The 16,478-nt window shown below is 50.4% G+C and overlaps 2 protein-coding genes across 3 annotated transcripts in view; one reads left to right on the top strand and one right to left on the bottom strand.

Moving 5' to 3' along the window:
• Positions 1–1,952, bottom strand: part of LHPP (phospholysine phosphohistidine inorganic pyrophosphate phosphatase) — a 95,646-nt gene extending 93,694 nt beyond the window's left edge. The window contains exon 1 of one of the 2 annotated variants that reach the window (XM_066239659.1): positions 1,036–1,952. In XM_066239659.1, coding sequence (XP_066095756.1) covers positions 1,036–1,160 — 125 coding nt within the window. In that variant the 5' untranslated portion in view covers positions 1,161–1,952. The remainder of the gene's footprint in view (positions 1–1,035) is intronic. The other variant, XM_066239660.1, reaches the window with a different exon arrangement.
• An 8,909-nt stretch (positions 1,953–10,861) lies between these two features.
• Positions 10,862–13,338, top strand: NKX1-2 (NK1 homeobox 2). Its single transcript, XM_066240427.1, has 2 exons — positions 10,862–11,075; positions 12,635–13,338. Exons 1-2 carry the CDS (start codon positions 10,862–10,864, stop codon positions 13,336–13,338), a joined length of 918 nt encoding a protein of 305 aa, XP_066096524.1.
• Positions 13,339–16,478: the final 3,140 nt, after the last annotated feature.

Genomic DNA, 16,478 nt, shown 5'->3' with positions numbered 1-16,478 from the left:
GTAACCTCAGCTCTGTTCCCGCAGGCTACACCGCCTGAGGCTCTTGTCTGACAGAGCCCGCCTGAAGCCTCCTGAAGCCTCGGGGTCAATGGCAACTAAGGCAGAGGCCAGGAAAGCACCTCAACCTGGACTTCAAGACCTGGGCCCCCAGGGCCGCAGGGAGGCTCCAGGTCCGGGGTGCTCTCCTAGAGGCCCGTCTCCCTCCTGACTTCCTGGCCCTCCACACGCCTCCTGCTTTGCTACGCAGGGCAGTCTGGCTACTGTACAGGCAGGGGAGGTGGGCTCTGAGTACAAGGAGGCTAACGTAACTGCCACCGACAGGTAGGTTAAACTGAGCCAGGCTACCGAGCAAAGGTTCCCCTAGCTAGTGACTGTGGGAGGCCAAGTCCTGTGCCATCAACCCTTCCTTGCTGCTCGTCAACATCACGGCAGCACTGGCCTGCGATGCCAATGGCAAATTCAAAGCCCAGGGTTCAAGGGTGCCAGCCGTGGGCCTGGCATGTCCTCCACGTACAAGACTGGGTGGGCAGGACACTGTCATCATACTGTCGAAACAAATGGTCAAGGCAGTCCAACTGATTTACAATGCCAGTCACATGTCATTTAAAGATTTCTGGGAACTCCACTAACAAAAGTCAAAAGAAACAAATGGAATTAATTTAATATAGTATATTTAACCCACTATACTCAAACTATTATCATATCAACATGTAGTCAATATGAAATATAAATCCAGTATTGATTTTACACTGACAGCTCATCTCAACTCAAACAAGCCACGTTCCTAGCGCTCAGCGAGCGGCTACCCTGTCGGACAGTGCAGCTCTAACGCGCAGGGGCCCTGTGCTTGCCCAGGGCGCTGGGTTCCTAACGCACGGGGGTCCCCCCAGGCCAGGTTCTCAGGTCTCAGGGCGGGGCGGAGCCAAAGCAGCAGCCCCGCCCCCGCCCCGCCCCCTGGCAGCATTAGGAAGTGGCCGAAAGGACCCTGCTGAGCTGGTGGCCCGGCGTCCCCAGCGGCCAGTGTGGCGCACTCACCTCGCTACCGCCTCCACGGAGCCCGTGATCGGCTTGCCGCCGCCCTCGCCGCTGTCGTACAGAACGCCCGAGATGTCCAGCATCACCCCGCGGACCCCGGCCAGCCGCTCGCCCCACGTGGCCATTGTGCCCCCGCGGTACGCCTGAGACCCGATGTCCCAACCAGAGGCTGGACACTGCGGTTGCGCTCTTCACGCAGGGGCGACTGGGAAGCGGAGGGTGGCTGGGCGGAGCCGACCGGGAAGGGGCAGGCGCTGCCTTAGGACTTCGGGGTCACGTGTCCCCAAGTGGGCGTCTTCTCGGCAGGTCAGAGGACAAAAATCGGAGCATAGCAAAGGGAAGCAAGGAGACACCTGTAGAAGCAGCAAAAATGGTAGAGAACAGGCAGTACCGGTGTTTCTCTGGCATTGTCATCCTTGAGGGGAGAGGTGACAGCCCTAAATAGAGCAATGGAAATAGTCGGACCCTTGACCGCACAATCTCGCACCGGGGAAGCCAGGCCAAGGAAAGGATTCTAAAGACCATGATGGCTGCGGTGTAAGCTACAGTGCCAGAATGAGCTGGAAGAAAAGTCAGTGTTCAAGGACGGGAATTGGTCAAGAAATGACAACGCAGCTACTAAAAGAAATACTATGCCATAAAAAAAATGAAGATTAAATAACAACATGAAGAATTCTCATGTTACAACATTATGTGAAAAAAGCAGAATACAAAACTGTATGTGACCAACAGCCCTGCAAAAATAAGGATGCACAGAAACAGGGCTGGGAAGAAAATGGGAATGTTGCAATGTGTCAAGTCAGTGAGATCTTGGGTGAATTTTTACATTCTGTTTAATGTGACGTCCTTTCTGCATTAAGTAAAAATGATGATCGGGAAGGGGAAGAGAGTCCTTGGCTGCCCTCTGACGCTGGGGAGTATTGAAATTAGTATTTGAGGAGCATTTAAGATTTTCTGGCCCTGGCCGGTTGGCTCAGTGGTAGAGCGTCGGCCTGGCGTGCGGGGGACCCGGGTTCGATTCCCGGCCAGGGCACATAGGAGAAGCGCCCATTTGCTTCTCCACCCCCCCCCCTCCTTCCTCTCTGTCTCTCTCTTCCCCTCCCGCAGCCAAGGCTCCATTGGAGCAAAGATGGCCCGGGCGCTGGGGATGGCTCCTTGGCCTCTGCCCCAGGCGCTAGAGTGGCTCTGGTCGCTGCAGAGCGACACCCCGGAGGGGCAGAGCATCGCCCCCTGGTGGGCAAAGCATCGCCCCTGGTGGGCGTGCTGGGTGGATCCCGGTCGGGCGTATGCGGGAGCCTGTCTGTCTCTCCCCGTTTCCAGCTTCAGAAAAGAAAAAAAAAAAAAAGGATTTTCCTTCTTGGGCAATTGTAATCAGTGTGGCTCAAGAAAGAATCTGATAAAAATTCAAAATTAATTAATTAATTAAAACTTGGAAAAAAATTGACTGCAGGCCTGACTTAGCTTTGAAGTTTCAAAGGAAGAAAACTGTATTAGGTTGGCCACTTGACTTCAGGCTTTTGATTCAAAGGTAAGATGATGGATTTGTCAGAATATCAGAACTTTGACCCAGTTCAATGAATTGTACATATCATGTTGGTAAGTGTGTTGGGCCAACTGTTGATTATACAGAGATATATAAAAAGTAGTTACTAAAAAACAAAACAAAACAAAAAGAACCCAAAACGTCGTTCCTGCCCTTTGGGGATATAAAGTCTGGTTGGGGAGGAAAGAATATCATACCTTATAGTGGCTGTGGTTCTCAGTTGCAGAGAACAGAAACCACTCCAGCTAGAGGGGTATGTTGACAAAGGGCATTGGGAGCTTACAGATTTTCAGGGGAACTTGTGAACCAAGCTCAAGGACTACACAGCCAAGAGCCATGCAACTATGCGAAACACCCAATTGCATTGCTTCACTGGGACCAGTGTCCCATCATTTGGCTCCTAAAATGCCAGTGACCTTCTATCAGGCTGATGTACGGCCCCCAAAGAACCAGCTCCAACCACCACCAGTCCAACCTGCAAGGGAGTCTGAGATATGCTGTTTATAACCCTCTAGATTCAGTGGTGTAGGAGCTGAGTGAGTCCGTCAGGAGAACCTGCTGTGAACGTCATGATCCATACACATGTATTGAACTTCTGCTGTCTGCGGGTAGTGGGCTGTAGGGCTGCACAAAGGTCTAAGCCGTGATCATTGCCTTTGAGTCAAGAGTGGGCAGAGAACCAGTCATTCCTCTATAGAACTTTAGGATTCCTGACCAAACGTGTGCCACGCTGTCAGAGCCAAGAGGACAGGCCCTGGGGGCCGTGGAAGGCAGCAGCAGTGACTTCTGAGCAGAAGAGCAGCCTGAAGAATAGACCTTAAAGAATGGCTGGGCCCTGGCTTCTAGCTGAGGAGGACGAGGGGAAGGGGCATTTCTGCCAGTGGCGGGGAGCCTGGGCATAGGTCCCCCTCTTCCACTAGCGCCGTGTGTGACATTGAGCAAATCAGTTTTTGTGTATGTCTAGGACTGCGGCCGACAGAATGGTCCCTTGAAGATGTCCTTGTCCTAATCCCCAGAACCTGTGGACATCTTACCTTACATGGCAGAAGGAACTTTGAGGATGTGATTAAGCTAAGAATCTTGAAACGAGGAGATGAGCATGCCTACAAGGCCGCCATCCACCTGCGGGGTGGCGGCATCCCCGAGACAGAACGCTGGCCCTCCGGCCTGCAGGCTCAGCTGGCTTTGCTCACGTAGGCCAGGGCCTGGCCCTCCGAGGCCATGGTGTGCCCACCATGGGAGGCGAAAAGCCTGTAGGGGCGGCAAGGCTGGAGCCTGGGAGAGGGGAAAGAAGATGAACACATGACATCTGAGCACAGACTTGGGGAACAAAGGGCTTTGACACCTTCCTTGCGGGAGACCACCAAGAGACAGATCATCCTGGTCTCCATTAAACCAGGGAGCAGGTGCTTCATGCACTTGCCAAGCCTTCCCTTGTCCCCCTTGTCTTTATTCTACACGAGCCACTCTCTGGTATGGCAGTGACGTGACATACCATAGTTTTCATTCCATAAGACACACCTGACTATAAGACACACCTAGGGTTTTAAGGAGGAAAATAAGAAAAAAATATATTCTGAACCAAATGGTGTGTTAAAATATTTAATAAAATATACCACAATAATATTTCAACAATGTAAACTCAACAGCCGCATTAACAACCATTAGCACTGTTATTTTTATTTATTTTTTTATTCATTTTAGAGAGGAGAGAGAAAGGGAGAGAGAGAGACAGAGAGGGGGAGAGAGAGAGAGACAGAGAGAGACAGAGAGAGAAGGTGGGGAGGAGCTGGAAGCATCAACTCTCATATGTGCCTTGACCAGGCAAGCCCAGGGTTTCAAACCGGCGACCTCAGCATTTCCAGGTTGACGCTTTATCCACTGCGCCACCACAGGTCAGGCTAGCACTGTTATTAACAAGTGAGAATAGACTTTAGTGTTCAAATACTCTTCTAGTTGTCTGGGAACCCTCAGCAGCTAAAAAAAATTAACATTCGCTCCATAAGATGCACGGGCATTTCCCCCTCCACTTTTGGGGGAAAAAAGTGTGTCTTATGAAGTGAAAAATACTGTACATTGCTTGTGGTCAGAGAGAGCCCAGAATGCATCTGTGTCCCTGTTCCTCCTGGCCCTGTCCTTCACCAGTTCTCTCCTCATATGTCCTTAGCTTATCACTTGGCATATTTTCCCCATTCTCTTTCTTCCAATTACATCTCTCTACTTTTCCGGATGCCCAGAGCAGTTTGGCTGGTCTGACAATTCTCTCTTCTTGGCCTCCTCCTCGGTATATCTTAAAATGTTAGAAAACACTGACAGTAAGAGCTTCCAAACTGGGTCCCCACCACCCGCCCTGCAGTACCCTCCCGGGCAGGGCCTGGGCTCAGTTATTTTCTCGGAAGGCCTCTTACACATCCCAGCTACATGTGTAACTTTGAAGGAAAGGCCATTCCATGAGTGTCTGCAGTTAGATTTCACCCTCGGTGCAGGAATGTTACTGAACTGGGCTCTGTGCTCTCACTTCCCTGGTTCAAATCTCCATTTCAACACTTCTTAGTTGTAGGGTCGTGGGCCAGTTACCTAAGCTCCCATTTTCACAACTGCAAATCGGGGATAATAATAGTGCCTACTTGTAGGGGTCAGGCGGAGGGTTAAAATAACCCAAAGTAAGCAAAAAGTTTGACCAAGTGGTCCAGAGCAAGTCCCAAGAAAGAACAAGGGAGGATGGGAGAGGGGCTGGGAAAAGGGTGTAAAGAGGGACAAATAAATATAAGGTAACGGAAAATGATGTGGCTCTAGGTCAGGGGTCCCCAAACTATGGCCCGCGGGCCACATGCGGCCCCTGAGGCCATTTATCCGGCCCCCGCTGCACTTCCAGAAGGGGCACCTCTTTCATTGGTGGTCAATGAAAGGAGCACATTGACCATCTCATTAGCCAAAAGCAAGCCCATAGTTCCCATTGAAATACTGGTCAGTTTCTTGATTTAAATTTACTTGTTTTTTATCTTAAATATTGTATTTGTTCCCGTTTTGTTTTTTTACTTTAAAATAAGATATGTGCAGTTTGCATAGGGATTTGTTCATAGTTTTTTTTATAGTCCGGCCCTCCAAAGGTCTGAGGGACAGTGAACTGGCCCCCTGTGTAAAAAGTTTGGGGACCCCTGCTCTAGGTGATGGATATGCAACATAATTGAATATTCAAATGATGGAGTAATGTTTGCCTGAAATCTGTGTACACTTATTGATCAATGTCACCCTGTTAAAATTAATTTTCTAAATTAATTAAATAAATAAATTACCCCTTTGGTTAGTTCAAGTGAATTTTTATCATAGGAAACTAACGCTTAGTTCAGAACATAGTTAGCTGTCTGTTCGTGGCTGGGCAGTGATATGCTGTTATCATCAGGAGCAATTAACATGTATTCTATTTATCAATCCCACTCTCATTGCTTTAGCACCTTCTTCATGCTTCTTGGATGTTTCTAAGACAAATAAGTTGATTTCCAAGAAGAAATACTTATTTTTCTTTTTTTTTTTTTTTTTTTAGTGAGGAGAGAGAAAGAGGAGAGAGACAGAGAGACAGACAAGGGGGGGGGCAACAGGAAGTATCAACTCTCATGTGCCTTGACCGGGCAAGCCCTGGGTTTCAAACCAGCAACCTCAGCATTCCAGGTCGATGCCCTACCCACTGGGCCACCACAGGTCCGGCAAAATATTCATTTCTTAAAACAAAGTATGTTGGCTAAGCATTTTCATTTTGGGCATAGTGTGGGGACGGGTGAGAAGGCTGTACTTTGCGCTTTCACTTATCAGTCTCCAAGGGTTTTGTTTTTTTTTTTGTTTTTGTTTTTGTTTTTTTGTTTAGGAATATTTGCTCTCCTTGGCAGCCAGAGTTCAAAGCCCTAGTGGGGAATGGAAAATGCTAGCCTTTAATTGTAAATAAACTCTCCAGCAACAAGGGGTCTAGAGTCAAGCAAACATTTACCAATAGATTCTGCTGCTATCAGTAGTTCCCTTTTATTTTCTACTTACTGATTTTAGAGAGAGGGAGGAAAGGGGAGAGAGAGAGAGACATCAATTTGTTGTTCTACTTACTTATGCATTCATTGTTTCTTGCATGTGCCCTGACCAGGGATCAAACCCACAACCTTGGCATATCCAGCAGCACTCTAACCGACTGAGCTACCTGGCCAGGGCCAGTACTTTTCTTCTAAAAGCCAGTGCTTCCACTCCCGTTCTGCAGACCCTTTGGGTTGAAGAAGTACAGCTAGGGAAGCTGGCAGAGGTGATCACCGGGTAGAGGGGTTGCCACATGGCTATTCCCTCGATTGACTTCCCCTTTGTCACCATGCTGTGCTTTATGAAGCTGTCTCTTTGGCATATGTCCCACCCTGTGGGCTGGCCCAAACTGCAGGATTTCATCTAGAGAATTTCTCCATCATATTTTATTTCAGGAACATGAGATTTTATCTGAGGGGCTCTAATGGGGCTTATAATAATTGTTCTCCCTCCGCATGGACGGCAAATTATTTCCATTGTTAACACTGTCCATGGCGGGTCAGCAGCTCCTCAAGGCTGTGCTGGAATTATAGGCCACTTTGTTTGTGGAATAGCTCGGGAAGCTTGGTACCATTGATTTGCATCAGTGCCTCCCGGAATAGCCTTTGCCTTCTCCTTAAAGATACTATCTAAACTGTGAAATTCATTAAATAGCCCCAGAAATGGATCAGGTTATTTAACACAACATCCCTAATGGCGCAATACCTCAGCTGTCTGCACTGATAGTGAGCATTGTCTCGGATAGTGTTATCAGCTCAGGACACCCGCTATGAATATTGATCCCGAGCTTGTTACAGCCATCACTTGCCATCAGGACAGGTCAGGGTTGGAACCCAACTAGCATCAAAGCAATTTAAAGACAACACTCAGGCAGAATGTTAATGCCCACGCTGAAAAAACAAATCAACTCCGTGCACACAGGGAAGGGGGCTGGCTGGATATGGATATATTTATTATATAAGAATACCTGGGCGTCAGTACATGTGTGAGGATGTTGATGAGTCACCACATCACCAGATTGTGCCTACAGCAGGTCTCAGCACCAGATTGGTCATTTACAATGCAGGTGGCCAGAAAAACAATTCCCCAAAGCCTGCTCTCCCCTCACCAAAGTGGAGAATTCAGCCTTTTCTTGAGGGGGAGGGGGTTCTCTGTGAATTAGGAGAGTAAGAGGGAGGATTTTCTTATTCCTTCAGTGTCGATGGGAGATATCTCACTGTTTATTCTGTCACCTATTTCCAGAAGCCCCGTTCTGAGTGTGAAGGTGACATAACCTTATGCCACACTGAGCACACGTATAGGAATAAAGGGTGAGAAAAATTCAAATAACTACAAGAAATTCTTGAAGATAGTCTTTAAAATTTTTTTAATTGAATTGAGAGAGAGAGAGAGAGAAACATCAATTTGTTGTTCCGCTTATCTACGCATTCTCTGGTTGTCTCTTATCTGGGGATCGAACCTGGAACCTTGGCATGTCAGGACAAAGCTCTAACCAACTGAGCTACCAGGCCAGGGCAAGATACAGTCTTTTTTCTATTTATTTATTTATTTATTTATTTATTTATTTATTTATTTGACAGAGACAGAGAGTCAGAGAGAGGGACAGATAGGGACAGACAGACAGGAACAGAGAGAGATGAGAAGCATCAATTCTTTGTTGTGGCACCTCGGTTCTTTACTGATTGCTTTCTCATATGTGCCTTGACTGGGGGGGCTACAGCAGAGCAAGTGACCCCTTGCTCAAGCCAGTGACCCTACGCTCAAGCTGGTGAGCCTGTGCTCAAGCTGGATGAGCCTGTGCTCAAACTGGATAAGCCCATGCTCAAGCCAGCGACCTAGGGTTTTGAACCTGGGGCTTCCACGTCCCAGTCCGACGCTCTATCCACTGCACCACCACCTGATCAGGCACAAGATACAAAGTCTTAAAGCGCATAGCCTTGATGTGTTCTTGTTTTTCCAATTTGTTGTTCCTCCCTTTTCAGTTCCTTTTCTCTATTTAACACCTCAAAGGAAAAATGATTCCTATCCAAGGAGAGACAATTCATATCATTTAAACAAAAAAAAAAAATTTTAGGCAATTAGTCAAGTGAAGTGAAAATGTCCCAGGTTGAGGCCGTGTCGGGAACCTTTCCCATCCTTCTAGTAGGGGGTATATGGTGACCTCTGGAATGCCAGCCTACTCTCCTGTGCAAATGGCTTCTACAGAGAAGAAGAGGGACTGTAGGAAAAGCACAGACCTCCATTTCGGAACTACCTTAAGGAGATCTATTTCTAGCTACCCCAACGAACCTAAATTTGGGAGGGGGGAATATGAACATGGGTGTTAACAAAAGTAAAAGGGGCTAAGATCAGTACGGGGAGGCAGAGGGAAAGAAAAGAAGATTAAAGAACAATAAATCAAGTGAGAACTGAGTGAGAAGAGTTGTCAAAACAGAAAATAAAGTCCCTATCTGTGTTCGGGGAAGGTTCTGTGATTTGCAAGGCAGGTTCGTGGGTGCCACCTTTTCATTCCAAGGGCTGCCTTTTCTTTGGTTTTCACAGGTGGGCATTCCCTCTGGTGAGAGGTGGTCCAGTGGGCACCTGCTTTCCTGACTTCCTTTTAAAAGCACTATCCATCTTGGCTTTAGGACCGGGGCGGCTGGTTGACTTTCGGCAAGGCTTTCAAATCCCCAGGGAATGCGGTGGCCGCCTCTGGGAGGAGCCAGGAGGTTTGAATGAGAAAAGCTACAAGGAGCTGGCCTTCCAGGCCTGCTCTTCAATAACAGATGGGATTAACAGTCCCCATCACTTTGATGAGGCTTCCCCTCCGCTTCCTATTCCTACCTGCTTGGACAATATTAATTGCCGAGCCATTGTTTGAAAACCCCATGGGGTGGGGAAGAAAGGACATCAGTGTTAGAGGTGCTTTCTGGGCCGAGTGGTGAGAAGAAGTCTCAGATGAATGAGATAAATGCTTAGCGCTCACAGACTGTTCCCTGAGTGACAGGGGAAAAGGAATGTTAAGACAAAGCTGTCTGGTGGGAGCTTCCCCAAGGACTGATGTTCACTATCCCACAGGACTCGGTGGGGCAAATGGGGCCGTTGCAATCGTCTCTGTCCTTTGACCTCAAACTCAAACCAAACACCATTTAACCTTTCCTTTCTTGGAGCTGGGAGGGATGCAAGTCAAAGATACAGCCTGATTCCCAGAGACCCAATTCTGTTGCAAATGACTTAATCTGTGACTGTGAAGAAGGCCTGGAGGGCTCCGAGGGTTGTGTTTACTGTCTCAGCAAGCCAGTAGGCCCCCTCACCCGGCTCACTGGGGGATCGCCAAAGGCTCCCAAGGGCCAGGCCACTTTGCTGGGGCTAGACGTCACTCCCAAACCCCTGCCCCTGGGGTGGGAGGGAAAGCCTCAGCACGGGGCAGGTTTTCTTCCTCCGCTTCCGGGGACAGCAGGATGTACTGAAAAAGGTGCTGGTCCAGGAGAAGAATACATTGGTTGGAATCCAGATTCTGTCACCAACCGTGACCCTGGGCAACTCACTTTTCATCTTTGAAACGGGATAGTCTTGCCAGGCCGCACCCACTTCATAGAGATGCTCTGAAGTCTTGAGATTCAAGTGAGATGTAAACTGTGAAAACACAAAGGCCTAAACACGAGGTGACCAGGTCTGAGGCCATCTCTGGGATGCACTGGCCGGGCAGGAGATGTGCTGAGTGCTGCCTTGAGGTAATCAGTCCTGGACTCAACCGCGTCCGCAATGCAAGGCGGGTGCCTTGCGGGGGGGGGGGGGGGAGCGCAAGCCTGTCAGTATGTGTCGGTTGGGGGTCCCGGGGATGAAAGCATCCGGCCCTCCCTCCCTTCCTCGCCTACACCCCTAGTCCCCGCGGGTTGGGCAGAGGCGCGCGGAGCCGGCGGCGCTCTTCCAGCGGGCGCGCGCACCAGGCGCACCGAGGCGCCCCTTGCCAAGGCTAGAGGCCCGGGTGCAGCGCGGGGCAGTCCAGGGGCTGTTGCTATCGCGTCCTGCACGTGGCGGGGGCCTGGGCCGCGGTGAGTGCCAATCCCTGTGCAGCCCCCCGCTGCTCTGTCCTCGCCCCGCCTTCCTGCCCCCTCCCCAGCTTCACTTGGCCGCCTAGACCCTCCTACCGGCTGGACAACCGCGGCCGAACTACAAACGAAGGCAAACCCAAGCGCGGCCATCCCAGACCTTGCGCCGCCGGCCTCCGGCCCGCGGGCGGCGGGCATGCTAGCATGGCAGAACAGCGGGGCCAAGGCGGCTCCCCCCCACCACAAGATCTCCTTCTCGGTCCTGGATATCCTGGACCCGCAGAAGTTCACCCGCGCGGCGCTCCCAGCCCTGCTCCCTGCTCCCCGGGAAGCCAAGAAAAGTTTGGCAGAGGCCGAAGCGGGGAAGGACACCCGCGCGGGGGACCAGACCCGCCAGCGGGAAACCCCTGGTAAGGATGCAAGGAGGCCCCCCGGCTGCGGGAAGCCCCAGATGATGCGATGAAGAGGTGTGTGTGCGGGGGGTGGAGATGGGGTTCGTGATGGGAGGGGCAGCCAAGGACCCGCGGGTGGCCCTTCGCGGCGTCTTCTCCGAAGGGAGAAGGCGCAGAGGACGAGGTGTAGCCCCTGTTTTGGAATTAGACTGAGGCCTCCAGGATTCCAGGTGAAGGATTTGACGCCGAAGCCCCATTCCTGCTCACCCGCCAAGCCAGTAAGCGTCACGGCTCTGATTTGCCTGCGGTAGAAACTAACAAACACCCCGCGCCCACCTTGCCTGGTCTCATTCATTAATCGGGCATGTGCTGCCCGCGCCATGTGCCTGGACCTGAGCCAGAGGCTGGGATAAAAGTCGGAAAAACTTCAGAACCCGCGAGACAGCATCATTAACGTCAACCCCCTTTTTTACGGATGGGGGGAGCTGAGGCTTACGCAGGTGTGGAGGTTTTAGTGAGTGCTGAGGTCAGGTTTACCACCCAGGGCCCGCTTCTGACAATCCAGACACCTGCAGAGGCTCCGCTGCCCCACGCGCTCACATGGGGTGGGAAGGGGTGATGGGAAGCTATGTCCTTTGTGCTCGAAACTCTTTACTTACTCCTACCTCTGGTGGACACCTGCTGAGGGGTCTGGGGAAAGTTTGTGTCTGGAAGGAAGGTCAGAAGACACCACGACCGTACTGGGTGTGGTGTGGGCACGAGGTTCCCTGAAGGGACGCTGAGGGTCAGGGGAACAGGTTCGAGAGAGGCTAGCAGCCGCGCATCCTCCCGCATTCCCTCCCCAAATTTGGCGGTGATTGTCTGGGGCTCGGGGCGCCTCTGGTGGCTGCGCCTGGGCCTGGGCGGCCAGCCTGGTAATTGTTAGGATGGCCCCTCCGAGGGGCCGAGCTCCCCTCCCTCCACTCATGATCGATATTCTATTACTGGCGCCTGCATATCTCCTGCCCACAGCTTGCAGGTACCGACTTCAAACCCCCTTTCCCTGTCTGATCCTAATATTGTTCGATTAAAACTTACCTTTAATAGATGACATCTATCGATCCAGTCCCGCACAAATCTGAAACTCTATTAACACGGCAGGAGAGAGAAGATGGGAAAGGGGGAATTTCACTTTAAGGGGGGAAGGCTTAATAACTTCTTCTTTAATTGCTAGAAGTCCCAGACCAAAATAGGATTCTAGTGACCGGGAGGACACAGCCCTAAACGTACTTGACATCTCAAAGTCTTAATGTACAATGACCTACCCTCCCCCCCATAAAGTTGTTCAATAAGGTCATTATTTTTTCCTAATGCGGGGTGCCATTCATTCAAAATACACTTCTTGGACGCCCACTGGGTGAGAAGTGAGTATAAGGTAAGGGGACATTGCACCCCAAAGCTCCGACTCCGGGAAGGGCTTGCTAAGATGTGCGGCGGCGGGAAGGGTTTACTAAGATGGGGCTGCATTGGGATCGGGAGGACCTAAAGGGGGTCTGGGGTGGTTTCGAGCTTCTGGTCACCGCCCCCTTCTTCCCTAGACGCCGATGGCCGAGGCGCGGGCGCGGCTTCCCCGCTGGAAGGTTCAGAGGCGGAGGAAGAGGAGGACGCGGAGGATGCGGAAAAGCGGCGGCAGCCGCAGAGCGCTGCGCGCCTGCAGGTGGGCCCGCCGCGCCCCTCCGAAGCCCGGGTGGCGGCGCTGGCGGCGGGCGAGCGCGGCGCGGACGGCCTCGCGGGTTCCCCCGGCTCCCCGCGGCCCCGGCGCCGGCGCGCCGAGCCCAGCTGCGCTAAGCCGAGGCGCGCGCGCACCGCCTTCACCTATGAGCAGCTGGTGGCCTTGGAGAACAAGTTCCGGGCCACGCGCTACCTGTCTGTCTGCGAGCGCTTGAACCTCGCGCTGTCGCTCAGCCTCACTGAGACGCAGGTCAAAATTTGGTTCCAGAACCGCAGGACCAAGTGGAAGAAGCAGAACCCCGGCGCCGATGGCGGGGCGCAGGCGGGGGGCGGGGCGTCTCAGCCCGGGGCTCCCGGCACAGCGGCGGCGAGCGGTGGCACAGGGGGCAGCCCGGGTCCCCCAGGCCCAGGCGCGCTGCCCTTCCAGACTTTCCCCTCCTACTCTGCGGCCAACGTTCTTTTCCCGACCGCCGCTCCATTCCCACTGACTGCCGTCTCCGCAGCCGGGGGGCCCTTTGCGCCCTTCCTCGGGCCCTCTTACCTGACCCCTTTCTATGCCCCTCATCTATGAACCCAGAGCCCCTCCGGATCCCCACTCCTTCGGGAATCACCAGGGAGGGAGTGGCGTCGTCATGAGGTCCCCTCCACGGAGGGGCGCTGAGGCGCAGGGACCGCCCCCTCCTGGCGCGCGGGTGGCTGCGCGCCCATTTCCTGCCAGCTGCCTGGAGGTGCCGCCAGAGGGCAGGGAGAGGCCACGGGCCGCCTCCCAGCCGCGCCCCTCTCCGTGATGCGGACCCCTGAATCCCTGCAGTCCACATCTCTACGAGTGGCCTCGAATCTTCCCGTTTCCGGACCTGGCGCTTCACTCCTGGCCAGTCTTCATTCAGTTCAAAGGCTCCTTTGGAGGGTCTGGGTGTTGGGCGCCGGGCTAACGGCTGCGGGGATGGAGACGCGAGGGAGCCGAGACCTCCAGCACGCCAGCTGCTCACACCGAAGGCCAGAATCCTCAAAAATTTTAGTTCGCGCATAGGGTAAGGAGCTTTTTCCTTTTCATAGCTGTTTGCCTTTTCATTCTTGATAATTGGCCCAAACACAGCGATTCCTCCTAAATACTGAACAAAGGTGGGCGGGCTGGGTCCATGAGCACACACTGCTGCGGCCGTGAAATAGACAATTTTTTTAAAATGCATAAAACTCAACGTATTTAGACCTTGCTTTATGATTCGGACTTGCGCACACTTGTTCCAAACAGACTCTCTACAGGCTGTTCCTGAGACAATGGGTACTTAATGTTGCTCAGAAGACCGGAAGTTTGTGCCAGGAAATCTTAACAGCTTTGTAGCTGGGCTTACCTACTAAAACAGACCCAAGTTACGCTGCTTTTCTGCCAAGTTCTCAGAGCAGCTTTGACAAAGCGCAGCAATGGCCCTAAATACAAAAAACGATAATGAAGGGACCAGTGACTCAACTAAAATCTTGAGGTCTGTGCGTGAGACTGCCTGTTTTCCCTGCAATTGTATGGAGATGTCATCGACAAGACTGCGGGTTTTGATTTGCAGTATTTCAGGCTCTGAAACTTCAGTCCTGGCTAGTGTATGCATCCGCCCCAGCGGTCCCCGGTTCCGGTTCCCGTGAGGAGCAGCATTGGGGGAGGGTCGGCTCCTTCAGCGCACACACAAGAATTGGCCTGTGGTGTTTTGTTTTTTTTAAGCACAAATTTAACATTTTTAGAGCTTCATTTAAGATGCTGACTTGAAAGCAAGTCTTGTTCCAAAGAGTCTCCACAATAGCCTAGTGAACAAGCACAAGGTTGTAAAGAGGCAGTGAAAGAAATACTTGTTGGGTGTAAAGAGCTACTGTGGAATCAAAATGCACATTCATAATGAATTCAACTGCAGGAGCCTACAATCTGGACATGCATTCTAACTACTGCTTTTATTATCTCTCCTAACAATTAATTCTTCCAGGAAAGTCTCTTGCTAGCTAAAGTCTTCCTTTAGTTTCCTACGTAATGCGGTTTGTAGCCAGCTCGTGTCTCAGAAATGCAGACGTCCCCAACTGGGTCATGGATGTTTATTCTCACCTTTATTTGAATGAGATCCACTGCTATCTACATGGATACCATATTCCTTGCCACTTCTTGAAAGCTTATGCCATTAATAATGAAATTTCATGTTCAATGACTTCTTACAAAGTCACTGTTTGGTATTATGAACACATGATACGACTGTCATCTTGAAATATTAAAACGAGTTCTATTATGATTAGGAATGATTGAAAATACCCCCCTTCTCTCAAATTAAGTGAAGGCTTCATATTTATGTGGCACACGAGATCTGAAAATATGTATTATTTAATTATGTATTATTTACTAATTAGACTCTTTTCCTTCTCTTCTAAAGAAGAAAAGTGTCCCCAAACCATACATTGTACCTTCTAAAAGACAGCTGATGCCAGATGAGATTGAAAATGCAGTTGCTCTAGCAGAGAGACTGTTATTTTATTCACTTTACATGTTGATAAAGCACTCCCTCAGTAACTATGCGTCGGTTTTTCTAAAGCAGGGGTCCCCAAACTGCGGCCCCCTGAGGCCATTTATCCGGCCTCCACTGCACTTCCGGAAGGGGCACCTCTTTCATTGGTGGTCAGTGAGAGGAGCATAGTTCCCATTGAAATACTGGTCAGTTTCTTGATTTAAATTTACTTGTTCTTTATTTTAAATATTGTATTTGTTCCTGTTTTGTTTTTTTACTTTAAAATAAGATATGTGCAGTGTGCATAGGGATTTGTTCATAGTTTTTTTTATAGTCCGGCCTTCCAATGGTCTGAGTGACAGTGAACTGGCCCCCTGTGTAAAAAGTTTGGGGACCCCTGCTCTAAAGGAACATTTCATGTGTCAGAACAGGCAGTTCAAGCAGAGGCAAGGTCGGTAACAAAGAAGCTGAATTTCTGTAAGATGTGGGAAACATTTTATTCCTCTCAGGTGCCAGAGTCAGACTCCAGTTAGAGAGAGGGACTAGGGAGCGAGGTGAGAGGCTCATCTGTTTGGGTCCTAGCATGGACTGCTGTCATTCCAAACCTTTCCCATTTTGACAGATGTTAACAGTAATGCTCGAAGTGTGTGACTTGGGATTTCTACTGCTTTAAAAGGCCCAGGGCTTTTCAACTAAATCCTGAGATTCAATCTATTGCCATGTCTGTCTAATAAATTCTTTTTCTAATGATTTCTCATTGAGTTATTTTTGTTCTCTATTAACAAAGCTTTGACTGCCTTTACTAATTATCAGAGGTGGTATATCTGTGTCCCCTTTCCCCCACCAGCTAGCATTCACAGAGGGTATTTCTACCTTAAATACCACTTTCTTATGCCATCCTTTTCAGACCATTGCTAGATGTACACATAGTAGCCACACTTTTAGGCAGTATATACAAACACATTTGGGGTTGTTTTATAGCAAACGCAAAGCATCTTTATAGAATTTTTAAAAATTTATTTTTCATTTTATTTATTTATTTAAATTTTTTTTTTAGCCGAGAGGAGAGGAGATAGTGAGGAAGACTTCTGCATGTGCCCTGACCAGGATCCTCCAGGCATCCCTGTCAGGGGAGGTCTGGGGCCAATGCTTGAGTCCCAAGATATTTTTAGCGCCTGAGGCTGATGCTCTGGGATCAAGGGAGCTATCCTCGGTCCTGGGCCACACTTGAACCAAT

The sequence above is a fragment of the Saccopteryx bilineata genome, chromosome 7 (genome assembly GCF_036850765.1).
Source record: "Saccopteryx bilineata isolate mSacBil1 chromosome 7, mSacBil1_pri_phased_curated, whole genome shotgun sequence".
NCBI classification, from domain to species: domain Eukaryota; kingdom Metazoa; phylum Chordata; class Mammalia; order Chiroptera; family Emballonuridae; genus Saccopteryx; species Saccopteryx bilineata.
The sequence above is the reverse complement of the archived record's forward strand: the minus strand, read 5'-3'. Positions and strand labels throughout refer to the sequence as shown.

Bases quoted from the DNA above. Each gene is read 5' to 3' on its own strand.
- NKX1-2 (XM_066240427.1), top strand. From the start codon at position 10,862: ATGCTAGCATGGCAGAACAGCGGGGCCAAGGCGGCTCCCCCCCACCAC. The intron at 11,076-12,634 runs GTAAGGATGCAA...CTTCTTCCCTAG, and splicing joins CCGCCAGCGGGAAACCCCTG to ACGCCGATGGCCGAGGCGCG.